At 38.3% G+C, this 17,310-nt stretch overlaps 1 protein-coding gene across 1 annotated transcript in view; it reads right to left on the minus strand.

Moving 5' to 3' along the window:
- RNGTT (RNA guanylyltransferase and 5'-phosphatase) overlaps nt 1-17,310 on the minus strand; it is a 195,492-nt gene that overhangs the window by 161,526 nt on the left and 16,656 nt on the right. The window contains exons 5-8 of the mRNA XM_074862047.1: nt 15,298-15,373; nt 10,074-10,323; nt 3,437-3,546; nt 2,533-2,634 (exon numbers count right to left, since the gene is read on the minus strand). Of these exons, the coding sequence (XP_074718148.1) occupies nt 2,533-2,634; nt 3,437-3,546; nt 10,074-10,323; nt 15,298-15,373 (538 nt within the window). The remainder of the gene's footprint in view (nt 1-2,532; nt 2,635-3,436; nt 3,547-10,073; nt 10,324-15,297; nt 15,374-17,310) is intronic.

Genomic DNA, 17,310 nt, shown 5'->3' on the forward strand with positions numbered 1-17,310 from the left:
TTTAATCTCTCTTTCACGACATTCCTTCAGCTGAATTTCATTAACACTGGATCTTTGTAGCACCATATTCTTCTCTGAATATGCCTATCAGTCTGTGTATCTCCATAAACAACTACAAGTCATTATGTTTTGAGAAAATTTAGAAGAACTATTTAGTTCCCCCAGTTTTATTCTTCATCCATGTTGTCACCATTCTGGAACTCTAAAAACACAGGATAGACTGTCCAAAATACTGAAACGCCCTACAAGAAATTACATGTGCACTACTTGCTTTCACAAAAGACAGTCTTCCAGGTGCAATACTATTTTTCTATATAATTATTCTAGTATTCAGAATGTATGCATCCTGTACATTTTAGTAAGAAAATAAGAATATTCCATAAGACTTCAATTTCCCAATGAATAACATAAGGTATCACAAAGAAAGACTCTCCATATTGAAAATACAAACAAAAAAAGAAATGCAGAAGAATAGCTTACAACCCTATGGAATAGCACTAATTGTAATTTTACAGCATTTTAGTATTTGTTCTAAGATATACCAATCTGTATTAGCTAACGACCCATGGGTTTAAAAACATTCTTCAGTGGCAACGCACACTACAGACACTGCAGATGAAGCAATCTTTTCATTTAATATCAAATAGCCTTCTGTAAAGAAATTATTTTAAAAACAGAATTATTTTCTGCTATTACTACTTCTTGAAGAAATAGGCTTAAGTTATAGTAAAACATTTCCATAAACTGTCTTTAATACATACTAAAACTTATTTAGTATCAAAACTTTACTTTGTTGTCTCAGCATGCGAAGGGAGAATGCTTTCCATTGCACTGCTAAAACAAAACTTTTTGTTTATATCTGTACACAAAACCAGTATTTTAACTTCACCAGTCTGAAAACAAAAATTCTTACCTCCTGCTTTTGAAACCATCCATTTCACCCACACAACTGATGTTTTCTAACTTGTACACATGTGAACACTGAATTTTTTTGCTAGTCTAAAGCACCATGCACAAATGAGCGTAACAGGCCTCCTCTTACCATGTGTACATTCATTGCATTTGCACTTTTTCTGATCAAGTCAAAGCAGGTTAAAAATCTATTCATTTGCTTTAAGTGAATAAAAACCGAAGTATTCCACTTAGATTACAATTGCTTAAATACTACCATATATAAAGAATATATTTTAGAAACAAAAATCAAGCTACTGAAATGAATGTGTCACACAAATTCTTTCTGTTACTAAGACACTACTGACTATGGTGTAAAAAATTACATTAATAGTTACCTTAAGATAGCACCCACAACAAAAAGGAAGATTGTGATCTGAATGCTTTGGGCAGCATAGGTTAAAACCACTTCCACTAGTATGTGGGATTCTTGGGTTTAGTTTTCAAACCAGAAATACTGAAGAAAAACAGAAGGTTAGAGTACCAGTCCCCATTGACGATGATTTCAAAACCTCAAGAAAATGGTTGTCATTTCAAAAGTGTTCCAACGTATTAAAAATAACCAGTCCTATGAAAGTATGATTTTGGAGATTTGGAATTCTACTCAAGAAAGATTTGTTTGTATGAAAAGCCACAGCCCTGTTTCCTTGTACTTTGCAAGAGCACAAGGAAATGGGGCACCCAACATTTGGGGGTTTATTTCAACATGAATAGTGCATACTTTCTATACCTCATCCCAGCTGCTGGGTGTAGAGGCAAGACACCCTGTGTGACATGACTTCTTCACACGAGACAAAGCAATGAAAGGATACTCGATGATACCAGATGCACATGTTCAGACAACTGCATTTCATGCAGTCAAGACTAATCTATAAACAGTTACAATCAGAGAAAAAAGTGTTTTGCCATTCTGTGTTTGATGATGTATGGCGTTTCTCCTACTTTGAAATGCTAACATGAGAATACTGGTGATATTAAATACAAGGACGCATTTCAAACCAGAAATAACAACACTGAAGAGTTTCAACACATCAATCCAATCAGGTTGTAGCTTGTTATAAAAAAAAGTCACCCCTACAATGAATGTAAGAGAACTGGTATGGGAAGATGAAACTATTAACTCTTTAGCTGACCAGAACTACAAGTTTGAACAAAGGATCACAGTATGAATGGAAAAACCCTGTGAAATTTCTAATATTACCCAGCTTCTGGAGGATCGACTAGAAGTTTTAATTTAGCTTTTATAAACTAATTCTTTAGCTTAACAAACTCTTACTGTTAGATCTAAGATTATCTAAGACCTTGGTGGCAAGTCTTGGCTGACAGACAGGCAAGGGTTATGGAAAGAATAAAAGTACATGCAGTTAACAGTCCATCTGCAGAACAACTGCTAAAAAGAAACTTGGCTACAAACTTCAGCAAATGTCAGGTACCAAGACAGCAAAAAAAATTAATCTCTGGAGTCAGTTTTGTTGTTAGAATATGCTTTGTCCTTTGTACAAGAGAATTCACTTTCCTCAGAAAACAAAAACCATCTACTCAATTTACCAGGTGTTTCTTTTTCATTTAAAATGAACGTACCGAGTGCCGTCTGCTTTCCAGCTAACTTTGTATGGCTTCTGCTCCAAAAATTTAATATTTTGCTTGTCCATGGAAACAGGCTGAGCTCCAGGGAATCCAGACCTAAAAAAAAGAACCATGTTTATTAATGTTCTGCAATAAACAGTCACACAAGGCAATGCATTTTCTACATTAGACTGAAGTCACACCCTGTACCAGACTTGCTGCAAGGTTAACTTTGAGTTAGAACATCCTCTCAATAAGGTATTTTGCAAAAGGAATCAAATGCCTATCTGATAAGAACAAGGGTATTTATGACAAAACACTAAATTAATGGAACTTCAAAGTTTTAACTTTGGAGGAAGAGATATTTGAATTCAAAATTACAAGCACTAGAAGAACTATAAGCATCAGCAAGTTAGGAAGCACTGTGAGCAGCTCCCTAGACCATCAGCTTTGGAAAGGAGTTCAGAATCTGGTACATTAAAATCAACGTTCTCATTAACACTGGACACAAATCCAAGTTGGCTATAAAAACGAGTATTATTCCTCAATACTGGAATGTAATAGCAGTTGTATAAATAAGTCTACTGCTTAAGCAAGCAATAAATTTTACACAAATACCTGGCCTAGACTACATTTGGAATTTGTTCAGCAACAATTAATCTGAAAACATTTTGTTATCTCAATGGAAAAGCAGTTCCAGAATCTTGTTTCTCAGTATCAACAGTTGATTATTCCATTTCATAGTACAACGCAAGATCCTCATCTGTTTCACTGTTGAGTGTTTTTGAGGCTTTTTTTAAACAATCCATCCAAAAATAGTCACCTTTTTTCATTTTTACAATAAGCTGTTTCCTTCTGCAAAACTAGAAACAATTATTTCTAGACAGTATAAATAAACAAGTTTTAAATGTTTTCATACCCTTCCCATCCACAGAACTGCTGACATTTTTGCTGTATTCCTCCTAACTTTGGTTGTGTTGTCACCTGGGTCACACATTTAACTGTTATTCCTTCCAAGAAAATTGCACCCTAAATAAAAAAAATTTAAAATTAGTATTTAAGCCTTCATAAAAGTAGATCAGAACATGTCAATACAAGAATAAGTCTGTTTTTACAACTCAAGCAATACTAGCTTAAATATGCCTCCTTAAAGATTTACCCCCAAATACCAAGATATATCAGCTGAGCTTTGCCAATAAACTCACTAGTGAGTCATATTATGAACCCAGGAACTGAGTTATTTACGGGGGGTGGAAATAAAATAATAATTAAAAAAATGAAAGTAGGTAAATGGTAAGGGATAGGCACTGTTTAGTTAGTACTCTCAAGTTCCCACGTCAAGCTACAGCATCAGTCTGACTCACTATTTTTCATTTGTAACTAAAATGTTTTTATTTAAAAAGAAAGTACACTAGTATCAAGTATTTAATCGTAAATTGGTCACATGGAATTCGCAGGGATCAAATTAATCATCCTTAGTATACAAAATTTGTGGATGAGGATCTGAACCTAACAGTATTGTAAGCCTGGAGCAAATCACTGTACATTAAAGGTCAGAAAACTCTTTCTGGCAGAAGTCTTTGTGACACCACTTTTAAGTGTATCAAAAAGTATGGCCTCAAAATAAGTAAACTGGAAACTGAGAACAGAATTGACCTATGATGTGTTAAATTAAAAATTTTTTAATACATAAATAGCATATCTAGACCAACAATTCCATGGTTTCCTTGATTCATGGAAAGTAAGAGCTGCTCACTAACTGTAGAGATTTAACGTGAGATAAACATAAGTAGCTTGCTAATTAGGGAACTAAAGTCACTGGAAAACATCTTTAGACACAGCATTTTTGGTGGGTTTTTTTAAACAAAAATCTCAGCAGATGAAGACATTAATTCCTACTTTTCTCCCTCCAAATAAGATGCATGTTTTTAATTAAATATGTTCATTTCATCAGACCTAGCTGGTAATTCCAGTACAAGAAGTTCAATTACATGGATTTCACCTCCACCCGGGTGATCTACCACGTTATACGTCTCAAAACTGAAAACTTACACTGTAGGGAAAACAGCTGAAAGAATGAATGTACTTATGCAGCAGCAAAGTTAGAGGGTTCTCAGTTGATGTAAGACAAACTTCTTAACAAAAGAGAAAACAAACAGCTGATTTGTAACAAAATATCTGTGTAAAAATATACTTGCATAATTTTATTCTCAATCTAAACCAGGTTACTAAAGTGGAAGTGCCACCCTGAATGCCACAGAATCTTTAAGTAGAGATCAATAAAAGAATACTGAAAATAAAACTCCAAAATAACTTGTGTATTCTGGAGAAGGTTTGATGACGAGTGGAATAGAAACAAATTCTGTGCAACAGAACACATTAAAGCCATCAGGTGTACAAAGCTACATAATTAAAGATTTCTAAAGAGATCACAAATCAACCAGACTTATTTCAACAGCATCTCAAATAATTTTCAATGCAGACTAAGAAGATCAAAGCATGAAGTTTCACCTGTTGAGCTATGAATCCTGCAAATGAAGATACAAGTATTTCATGTCTGTTCTCCAAAATGTTTTAAACTTGCCTTAAAAACAAATCTAGCTGCATACTACTGATGAAAGGAGCCTTTTTGCTCCCTCCCCTTTCCACACACTGTGGCACTGATCTGTACTATTATTGAGCAAGTCTAGGAACTAAGTTGGCAAAAATAACATCATAAATAATTAATTTTCTGCCAAACTAGTATCCTAAACTAGCTCACCACAGGATGAGTCAGCACTAGTGCCAGCACAAGGGAAGCAGAAGGAACACAAGGAGTGCTGGGAAAGCAGGACCACAGCTTTCAGTACAGCCTGCATTTAGTTAAGATTGGCTCAGCTGCATCAGCAAATCGTGTTCTGAGAACAGTACCTCCTAAAGAAATACACTAGTTCATAACCTTAGTAACCTTAAGCTCCACAGACTTTCAGCGCATCACTTATCCCATATTACTTATGTGGGCACCAGCAGGTGCAACAGCACACAGGTGACTGGGCGAGGGGAGCAGACAGCTACACATGCCTGGCCAGCATGTTGTCTGAAGTCTGAGTAAGTGGTTAAGAGCACCACGAAATAAAGGAAGATGGTTGTGCCTTGCTTCTCAGAATAATGGCAGAGTGTGATGGCAGTATGACTTCTAAGATTAAAGCAAAATGCAGGCAACAGGAAAGATCTTCCAGAAAAGAAAAAGTCATAAACATGAAACTGGTGCCTGCATTTGAAAGTGTCTCTTGCAGATTATCTACATTGAGTATATTCATTGGCTAAGGCACAGCACTACAACAACAAGATGAGTCACTTGGGCTTAGGTAACTCAGCGTTCCAGGTTTCACGAGGACATTTCCTTGGATAAGGTGCCAAAACTGAGCCAGATCCACACAGTTTCTGCGCCATTGCTGAACCCCCCCATGGAAAGAGGACACTGGAGAACATGGTGCAGAGATGCCAGAGAACTCAGCTCACCAGAAGAACCTCAGCTCCTCAGCACTGCTACTAAGCCAAGAGTTATAAGCCCTAATGGATCCAAGGTAACTACATGCACCGAGTATCTATACCCTGCACAACCTTCACACCATCTGTACTAATCAAGCTCTCCCCACCTGCCACTGTCTCCCTCCACCCATCACTTCAGCTGAAGAAGTGGTAATGTGTATTACCTTGTGTTGGTTCAGATCCTAAACACCATCTGGAGGAGTGGGTGAGTGGGAAAGGCCCAAATACACACCTCCCTGGCCCTAGTGGCTATCACCAAGCCTGGGTGACAGTCATCTTCAGCTACTCAGACTTGATCAAGTGCCAGTATGCCCATAGACTGCCTTCCAGAGGACAAGAAACATTCCAAAACATATCAGGAAGAGAGAAAGTCCCCATCTCCTACAAGGGAGGAAGGGAGAGCCAGGGAGTTACAGTGATCAGCTTAGATTTAATACCTATAAATACAGGATCAAATTACAAGAACTGCCTCTAAGCATGTACAAGCAAAAAAGATAAAATTATACTGACTGGCACTCAGTAACAACGGTGTTCAACTAATCATTTGGTTTTGGTGATGAAACAGGCTTCACAGAATTGGGAGAAGCAAGAAATATAGCATTATTTGATGCTGGCTTTTGTCTTGGCTTGTCTTTTGTTTGCTTGCCTTTTTCTCAGAGGAACTCGGAAAACATGGGGTAGATGTAACTTCTATAAAACAGAAGACAAACCTGTTTCAAAACCAGGTTCAGAGGAGTTAAGTGTTTCACTAACAAAATGGAAGAATATATTGAGGAGGATCTGTGGGATCTGCTTTAGGTATAAAAGAATTAATTTGTTTTCCTAAATTTCCTATTAGCATATTCTTATTATTGTGACATCTGTGAATTTAGTAACAGGGATACAGACTGTGATGGCAGCTTAAGAATTCAGTGTTATCCTTAATTTTAAAAATGGGCTGAAAAAAACCACTGTGCAATTCAGTATAAACAGAGTTCTACACTTAATAAGGAATAAGCAATTATACAAACACACACTGGTAGATAATTAGAGAAAAAGATATGGAGGCAGCAAAAGTCCAAAAGCTGAATTAGTAGTGTTCTGTCTTGTAAAAGGCAGTTCTATTGAGATGTATAAACAGAAGCATTAAGACATGTCAAATTAATTCCTCCCTATTAAGCACTAGGATGATCCCAACTATAGGCTTGTGTTCAATCATAGGAACCACTATCTCAGAAAAATGTGAATCATCATGACAGAATACAAAGAATGACAAGAATGGTCAGAAGTGTAAAAAAAATATGGGCTATAGAGAAAAAGTGAACAAATTGGCATTTCATGTGGAGAAAGAGAAGGCTAAAAGGAAATTATACCTATATTCAGGTACATAAAATGCTGTTGCAAAACCAGAAAAAAAAAATCTTTTTCCCATATCCATCAAGAACACTAAGTACAGGGGTTAAACTTCGGCAAAAAGAAGTAGGTTAGGCAGAAAAAAAATAAAGTCACTAATAGAATCAATGTACTTTGATAGTTAAGCAATAAATATTATCCTTGCTAACTATGTCAGCCATTAGGTTTAATGGTTTCCCTGTCTCGCAAATGACCACAAGATACCTGCACTCAAAATCATGAAGAAAATCATTAACAGCTACCACCTCTTCCAGACTGTTTGAGATGTAATCATCCATTTCACAAGCACTATGTATGATACCCTGTAATGCAACTTACATGGGACTAGAACAGGTTGCATTCCTTAATAAACAGTAAAAGATCCCATTGACCCATGAAAAGTTTGAAGATTCTGGCTCAGAATTATAACTTCTTGTCCTATTTGCAAAATCAAGTATTTTTCTCCTGAAGGGAGATTCTAAGAATCAGTTAATAACGTTGCTTCGATGCTACAATCATTACTGACAAAATCAAAACATGTTTGGATTTCCTGGGTAGCATCTGAGACTACAGCAAACAGATTTGCTGTTACCCGTCAGCTACATTCGGGTGATGACAAAGGAAACTGTAATGGCATTATGGTCTAACAGTTCCCACAGTTTCTGTAGTGTACAAAAGAAAGGCTGTCTAAGACTTTTTGACACCAAAATACGGAAGTTTTTGTGCAAGGTGTTGCAGTAAAGTTTGTCACATCCAAGATGGAATTTCTGAAATGGACAGCACACTCGCTTCACTTCACAGGTTAGTTGGGCAGTTGCTTCCGACTATTCACTATCCTAGTGAGATGTCTGGGAGTTGTCTCCTCCTCTACCCCTAAAATTTTCTTCTGTTCCCACAAAGATTTGGGTCAAAATGAAAACATTTCACACCACCACCACAGCCATCTCCAGTTTGACACTGTCTACCCCTAGGTGTTTAGAGAAAAAGTCAAACTAGAAGGCTGAAAACATCTGCTGCAGGAAATCAACATAATGCTGAAAACTTAGCCCTTTAGACAGTAAAGTAAGATAATCTGAGCAAGAGGTATTTACCTGATAATCATTCCCCCCGTAGATCGCATATTTACAAGGAATCACAAATAGACTGTATCCATCTCTACTGAGTTAAGAAGCAGTCCAATCTGCCAGCCAAGAACCATGGTAAAGCATTCTCCCCGTTCCTCCTCTTCATGTCAAAGAATGTTCCTCCAGAGCTGCAAAACTGAATTATACGAATATGCATATTAACTAGATGATTCTTTCTTTCATAAATTCTCTAACTCATAATTAACTTTTAGTTATTAATATGCTTATTCGTATAATTTAGCTTCCAGCTTTCAAAAAAACTATGGTGGCAGGTAAGAAAAAGCCTGGGAAGCCAGTATCATGATTCCTGCTAAACAGTTTAGTTTTATACTTGCTGAAAAAAGGCTGTCATTGGACCTCACCAGCACACCTCATTTGCTAATGCATCAAAAAAACCAGTTTTGAGATTCCAGCCCAAATAAACTTTTTAGGTATCAATGTTTTACTGCAAGGCTAATGAAGGTAATGGCTATATCTCTGAATATATTTTTACTATGGATTTTTACTGCGTGGGCAACTTTTTACTCCAGCTGATGGATTATTTGAAAGTTTTCAAAGTTCATCGTGCTTCTTTGGACTAGATTTTCTATTCCCTTCAGGCTAATTTCTTCCACACTCCATCTGTAAACCACGTTGAGCAGCTGCAGTAACAACAAAACGCATTTTTGAAGCATGTTTCATATGAGGATTTCCAAGTGTTTGCAAACAAACACACCTCAGCACACAAGTAAAATAATTCAGTATTATGCAAAAAGAACTGAATCTATTTTTGCACTCAGCAACATTCTCCCCTACTTTATCTGCAGATAAAATTAGAATCAAGAACTTGGAAAGAACTGAGCCATTAGTCTTCAGATGATACAAGTATATTCTTTGTATTTGAGTATTAGTTCTGTACTATGGCAACTACAGTAACTTATTTCACCAGAATTATGCAGATGTATGTCAAAATAATCACAGTAAATGATCAGCCATATTTCTTATCATTATATAGTTACAACAGCTTTGAACAAAATATAATTTCAAAGCTGCCTCAGGGTTTTTAAGCTCTTATTGCTTTTTGCTAATCCAATTCTCAATCCTCCAGAATTTCCAAAAGTAAGAATATTTACCAAAATGAACACTGAATTAAAAAAATTCTGAATTTCATCCACACAGCTACAAAAAATAAGTAAAAACTGTTTACAAACACTCCCCCATAACATCTCACCTCTAAAGATAGAGTGAATAATTAAAAAGCGTTTTACTATCTCTCAACTCAAAAAAATAATAGTTATATTAGAAAATTTTAAAGTCATTTTTACAACTGGAATAGTTGAAGTGTTGAATGTTAAAGTTCAAGGTTCGTGTAGGAAACATAAGAAAGCTTACAATGAATCTACCAGTTTTTCTTGGTTAGAGATAATACTACTAGTCCTCATTTGCAAGAGCACTGACACTTGTGTAGCATATATTATGTAGTAACTGTTGACAATGAGTTAATGAAAATAAGTTTAGCAATCAGAATATTAAGGTCTTAATCAAAAATACCAGTTTTAGGCGTTCTTTTCTCCTTTTGCCAAAGGAAGAGCTTGACGATCCAGGTTCTGATTCTTGGCCTCCTGTTTTACCATTATCATCCTCCTCCTCTTCATCTTCTTCAAAGCACCATTCTGGTAGCTCAGGTGGTGGCGGTGCATCATCTTCATCTCCATAACGACGAAATAATTCCTTCAAATAGTCACCTTTATAAATACCTGGTGGTCTAGCCTGAGCAAAAGTAGCCACAGCAGCCTCAATACTGTCAAATAAAAATTGAAAATTACTCTGGATCCTTAATTTACATGTTTTAGTCATGTTATGCCTTATCAAACATAAGACTTATTGGGACTGAGAATTAAAACAAAATCCAAACTAGTAATTGCAAAAACATTTTATTATATTTGAAACATCATACTTAGATCAGCCTGGCAACAGTTGCTCTTGCACAAGATTCTGCATAATTATGTAGGCACTGCGTATGTTCTCCAAAGTAACTGCAGCTTGCACTGCTTCATCTCCTTACTGTAGCTAACAGTGGTCTGCTGGTCACCTAAATAAACTTTTATTATTGCTACAGAAAAGGAATGGGTAACACATAGATAAGTACTTAAGGACTGAATGAAGACAAAGAAGACCAAAGAAAAGGATGAACAAATTTAATGAAGAAAAATACAAGTGTTGAAATTCAAATATGGCTACATTTTTCCCCCTAAGAATTAGCTTTCCTTTCATTAGAGGTTTTGCCATCACACTGGGAAGAAGCACCCTAATCTTTTGAAATTACTTCTCTTTCCAGAAGTTTCTCATTAAAAACTGTAATTCATAAGCCTTTTAGTATGCAGCTAACACTAAGTGCTTTAATAAACTGGAGACAGGATCACAAAAAAAAAAAAAAAAAAAAAGAGAAACCAAAACTAACAACCATGCACCTTTACTAGCCAGCTGGAAAGCACTCCAAAATATACAACAGAGAAGCACTGCACAAGAATTTTATTTTTGCTATTTTCATAGATCCTATGAAAATGTTTAACAGGGAACACTGGACATAATTCTCTCCTTGAATTATCATGGCTGTGTGGAGCAGTAACGCTCCACAGATCAACATTTAGAAATCTTGCTAAATAAAACTGAGGAGAAATCCCAAAAGGTACATGCCCCTGTTAGGCTTCTTGACAAGCACACATCCTAAAGGTTGGAACAAAAGCACATATTACATGCTGTGAAAAGACTTTTTTGTCAGATAATATAGCCTGACACTGGAACAGGGAAAAGACATAGCTAAAATGGGAAAAAGAATTTAAATACAAAAGGCTTTTTTGGTTTGATCTATACAGTATGGGAAAGAGTCTGAGAACTCTGAGGCAAATTTTCCATAATAGACAGAAACACCAAGTCGTGGTTTAGGCACAGAGGGCAACTGAGTGACAGGCAGCCCTTCACTCACTCCTCCCCCCCCCACCTCCTCCTCTAGCGCTGGGAAGGAGAAAAATTAAACAAAAAGGCTCAGGAATCAAGGTAAGGACAGGGAGGATTAGCTCACCCATTTAAACGGTCACAAGCAAAAGGCAGACTCGTTAGGGGAAGAAAACAAGAACATCACTTTAATTCAAGCACTAACAGAATCAACACTTAACAGACAGAATGGGACGGGACAGCGCATCACCATATCTTAAAACACCTCCCCTCACATCTCCTTTCTTCCCGGGCCCAGCTTTTGTTCCCGATATTTCTACTTCCTCCCCCAGTGGCACAGGGGCAGGGGAGGGGGGTGCAGTCAGTTCCCCGAGTCTTCCTCCAAGCAGGAGGGAAGCACTCCTCTACATTCTTCTCCTGCTCCACGTCTTCCCCTCTCACGGGAGACAGTCCTCCACAAACTCTCTCCGCCCTGAGTCCTCCCCAGGAGATGCATTCGTCTCCAGATGCTCCGGCGTGGGTCACCCCCATGTGTTGCAGTCACAGAATCATTCAGGTTGGAAAAGACCCTTGGGATCATCGAGTCCAACCATCAGCCCTACTCTACAAAGTTCTTCCCTACACCATAACCCCCAACATCTCATCTAAACAACCCTTAAACACATCAGGGATGGTGACTCCACCACCTCCCTGGGCAGCCTATTCCACTGTCTGACCACTCTCTCTGCAAAAAATTTTTTCCTAATGTCCAGTCTGAACCTTTCCTGTTGCAGTTTAAAGCCATTCCCTCTTGTTCTGTCACTAATTACCTGTGAGAAGAGACCAGCACCAACCTCTCTACAATGTCCTTTCAGGCAGGTGTAGAGAGTGATGAGGTCTCCCCTCAGCCTTCTCCTCCTCAAACTAAACAGTCCCAGTTCCTTCAACTGCTCCTCATAAGATTTATTCTCCAGGCCCTTCACCAGCTTCATTGCAGTCCTTCCAGTGCCGAACTACAACAGCAGGGGCTGCTTCTCCCCTCAGAGTCCCAGGGGTCCTCACAGGCCACAGGCAGATCTCTGCTCCTCCAGTGATGCCCATGGGTGGCAGGGGGTCGGTCCTGACATCTCATCATGGGATACAGGGGGGGTCTCCGCTTCAGCGCACCTCTCCCCCTTCCTCCTCCTCCTTCCACTGACCTCAGTGTTTGCGCAGGTGTCCTTCTCATAACTCCTCCCCAAAATCCCAACCCCCTCCCAGATTCCCCTTCTTAAATACGTTATCCCAGAGTGCAGCCGCTGCCGCTAATTGACCTGGCCTTGGTGCAAAGGCGGGTCCAACTTGGAGCCAGAGAAGCTTTGAGAAGCTTCTCACAGGAGACCACCACCATAACCCCCTCTCCCACTACAAAAAACCCCTACACACAAACCCAACACAGCCTGAAAGATGCTCAAATTTGTTTCTGATTATATTAGAAGAACTCTATACTATTCTGGAATAGATGGCAACAAAAGCCAAAAGAGGTAGCACACAGGTTTCATGCACAGAAACCTAATTGAAAGAAAACGTATTTTTCAAGTTCTAGAAACATAGCAGTCTTTGGAAAAAATGAGTTGTGAAAAAGATAATCAAGTAAGGTTTCTGATCACTAGCTGGAGAGCTTTCAGTCTGGATGACCTTTCTTTAACTATAAAATACATCTCAGTATTCACACTATATCAGCAGCACTCCTATATCATATGCTTAAGGAGTGAATATGGATGGATTTTTCCATCAGAAAAATCTTATTTCCTCATCAGCAAATAACACTGCCTTATTTTAAAAAATAATGCAGCAAATCGGATTTATCTTGATACAAAGCTTAGCATTAATTACCACCTTGCCAAAATTCATTCTTTTGTTGTGGACATTTTTCCCTACCAGGTGTTACCTGGACGTTCTGTTAAAAAAGTCTGATAAGAGATGAACAAACCTGATACAATTAACTACCTGAATGAAGCAAAAAAAAATAAGATATGGCTGTAACGTGTCACAGTGTCTCTCAAAATAGACAAGGCACGTACTTGGAATGAGATTTATTGTAATAAAAATTGTTTAGCACTCTGAGAAACATTAGTAAACTACAAGTTCAGATGTCTGTCAAATGGAACTAATACTACACAGCCAACTTAAGAACTCCTAAGCTGTAGAATGATGACCCAAAATGTGCATATCACTCACCTATGAGGGCTCTCAATCTCAAGGAGTTACCTTGGGCAGTGTCCCAACCAAAGGGGAGAGTCCCCAACTGCAGGCCCACTGCTCGGAGGAGGACTGCCTCCATTTGTCTTCCAGTGGGGTTCCATTTATAGCCTAGTCGAGTCTGATCTGTAGTCATATGTTATGGTCAGCAGTCAAGAAATTTCTCTTGACTGAGGCATTTCATTGGCTGAGGGCCCTGTCTGTCAACTGAAGAGCCTTGCCTTTCCTATCCCTCAACCAAGGGGTGTGTGTGTGGCAATAGTCACCACAGGGCTGGGCTCAGCCCCCAGACTGCAGCTTCTAGTTTTATCTCTTTCCTTTCAGCTATCAAGAAGTTTCAGTCTTTATTGGGACAGATGCACCCGCCACATTAAGTTTTAAGGCTTTTCCCACAGAGGTTTGAAAATAGAGACTGCATAAAAGCAGGAGATTCAAGTAGATAAAAGCGCATTTCCTCTTCAGAACAAAGGACCAGTTCTGAATCTAATTACTGCATGCTGCTTTTAAATTGTTAAATTAAAAGCATACAAATTTGCTAGTTCATAGGAACAACTAGAATCATACTATGAAGATATTTGTATCTGTATCTGCTTCCTATAATCAGCTAAGATTCTGCCAAGATTCAGCCACCCACTACTAATGGTGTTGTCTCCATTACTCCAATGTCTTTATTCCAAGTTTACTTACAGACAACAATGACCTAGTTCTTTGCAAACAGCTTGCACATACGTGCTAAGCACCAAATAACTGTATGTCCAGTCATAAAAAAAATGCTGCAACAGGAATTTTCTTCCCTTAAAGGACCATACAAGAAGTATCATCAGAATGCTTAAGGGGCTTGTTAAGAAACATGCCTTGCATGGGACCCCGTCAGCAAGGAAATAAGTGTTTCGTGAATACTACCAAACATGCAAAAGTCATGCCCACCAGCATGGTACAGGCAATTTTTAATTTTTACACTGATGTTATCTGAAAACAATCATTACTCTTTATGAAGGCACCAACATTTTTAAATCACAAAAAAACCCAAGTGAATTTGTATAGAAGCATGCTGTAGACTTTAGTCAAACAACAAGATGGAAACACATCTGTCTCCTCCCATCCCTTCAGAAGCAATTATGTCACTCTACTGTTGTTCTAGCTAATCTCTTCTCATCAGAACTCAAAAAAACCCCAACCCTGCCCCCCCCCCCCCCCCCCAAAAAAAAAAACCCACCTCCATGTAAACCTACATGAAAAAGATAAAGTAGTAAGCGAAATAATCCTTCAGGCATTTCTGAACTCCACATTCTTACTCAAAATGTGGGACATGTCACAGGGAAGAGACAACAATACAATATATACACTCCTAAAAACCCACACACAGCAGGTACAGCTGACTTTTGACCTACTGGAGCTGGTAAGCTTGACTGAAACAGGCTAATCTACTAAAGGATGATAAGAATAATGTTAGTATTGGTGTTTGCTGAAGATTAGTAGGCAGTTTTAAAATAACAAACAGTGAATATGTTAGGATAGCCGTCAAGACAATGAGTGAAACATATTGAATATGTCTTTGGTCACTCTCAACAAATCCCTAAGAATTAACATTCAAAGTTACCTCCAGTCCAACTTCTCGACCAAAAAGGCACAGATCAGAAATCCAGTTCTATTGAAACCATGTGTGCAATGGACACCTAGACAAAACAACAAAAGGGTATAATAATTTGCAAGTAGTTTTAACAAGCATGCTTTAGTTTCACAAGTATGTTTTTGAATCCTCCTACCCTCATCAGTAACATTAAAGAGTTATCTCCATTCCTAACAAGGCAGCCCAGATCACATAAGGCATACAAGCCTAAAAAGCACTTTATTACATTCCTTCTGCAAATTATTAGCAACAAGAATATAGGACACTTCAGTTTATCCCAACTCAAGAGCACTTACTTAATGTAACTAAAATATGGCTGATACAGATAAGATTCAAAGTATTTTTTTATGACTGCTCAAATGCTTATCAGAAGACAATACAATCAAATTCAATAATTGTGCTTTTAGTGGATTCAACAAGCATTACATTCATTTCACACCATCAGGCATAAAAATCATATCCAGATTACCCTACCTCAAGCTTGAAAGTGGTGTCAATAGACCACAATTCTATTTCAAATTTGCTATTACCATGCTAAGACCAGACATTAATTTTGCAAAAGAAAAAAAAAAACTACAAAAAGAAAACTATACAGTAGTATAATCATCTTGCATTACTTATCTTTTCAATGTAAGAAAAAAAGAATTAAGTCTGCAGCCTCTATTTTACTGAATTCTTTCCCCAGCGAAAGGAGAAGAGTCAAATGCATGGAACTTTTTTTTCCTCTCAAGGCAACAGCACCATCTAGTGATAACAAACCAGTCTGAAAATTTGTGCCATTAAAAATGTCATGAAGGATTCGGGCAAGATGCTGCCTCTACCTCATACTACATTTTAAATTATAAATATTCGAGTATTAAAGTTTCCACTACAAAACGCAATTATTCTTAATATTAACATATTTTTCAGTTTTGACCATGGAACCATGGAATCGTTTAGGCTAGAAAAGACCTTTAAGATTATTGAGTCCAACCATAAACCTAACACTGCCAAGTCCACCACCATGTCTTTAAGCACCATATCTACATGACTTCTAAATACCTCCGGGGATGGTGACTCCACCACTTCCCTAGGAAGCCTCTTCCAATGCTTGACAACCCTTTTGGTGAAGAAATTTTTCCTAATATCCAGTCTAAACCTCTCCTCGCACAACTTGAGGCCATTTCCTCTCGTCCTATTGCTTGTTACTTGGGAGAAGATACGGACACCCACCTCGCTACAACCTCCTTTCACATAGTTATAGAGAGCAATAGCATCTCCCCTGAGCCTCCTTTTCTCCAGGCTAAACAACCCCAGTTCCCTCAGCCGCTCCTCATAAGACTTGTGCTCTAGACCCTTCACCAGCTTCATTGCCCTTCTCTGGACACGCTCCAGCACGTCAGTGTCTTTCTTGTACTGAGGGGCCCAAAACTGAACACAGTATTTGAGGTGTGGCCTCACCAGTGCCGAGTACAGGGGTAAGATCACTTCCCTAGTACTGATGACCACACTGTTTCTGATACAGTCAGGATACCATTGGCCTTCTTGGCCACCTGGGCACACTGCTGGCTCATGTTCAGGTGGCTGTCGACCAATATCCCCAGGTCCTTTTCTGCCAGGTGGCTTTCCAGCCACTCCTCCCCAAGCCTGTAACGTTGCATGGGGTTGTTGTGACCCAAGTGCAGGACCCGACACCATGAAGCAAGTCACTTAAGCTTTTACTGATTTAACTTATTTCTCTACCATAGTTAGTAAAGTAAGTTTAGCAAGAATTCACTTGATGCTTATTCAGATACAATGTGAACATCTATCTTTTTCTCTATACGCTCCCCTACACTGCAAGTATTTATTTTTTTACTGGAGATCCAAAAAAGGCCTACAAAGAGTAGACTGATAAAAACCAGAAACTTTATATGGGTAAATAGAAATATGTATCAACTGTATCAGGGTCACGCTCTGTGCTCACCCCACCAAGCTTCCCTTCTTTATAAAGCAAGGCAAAAA

Source organism: Strix uralensis, chromosome 3, assembly GCF_047716275.1.
Source record: "Strix uralensis isolate ZFMK-TIS-50842 chromosome 3, bStrUra1, whole genome shotgun sequence".
Taxonomy (NCBI): Eukaryota; Metazoa; Chordata; class Aves; order Strigiformes; family Strigidae; genus Strix; species Strix uralensis.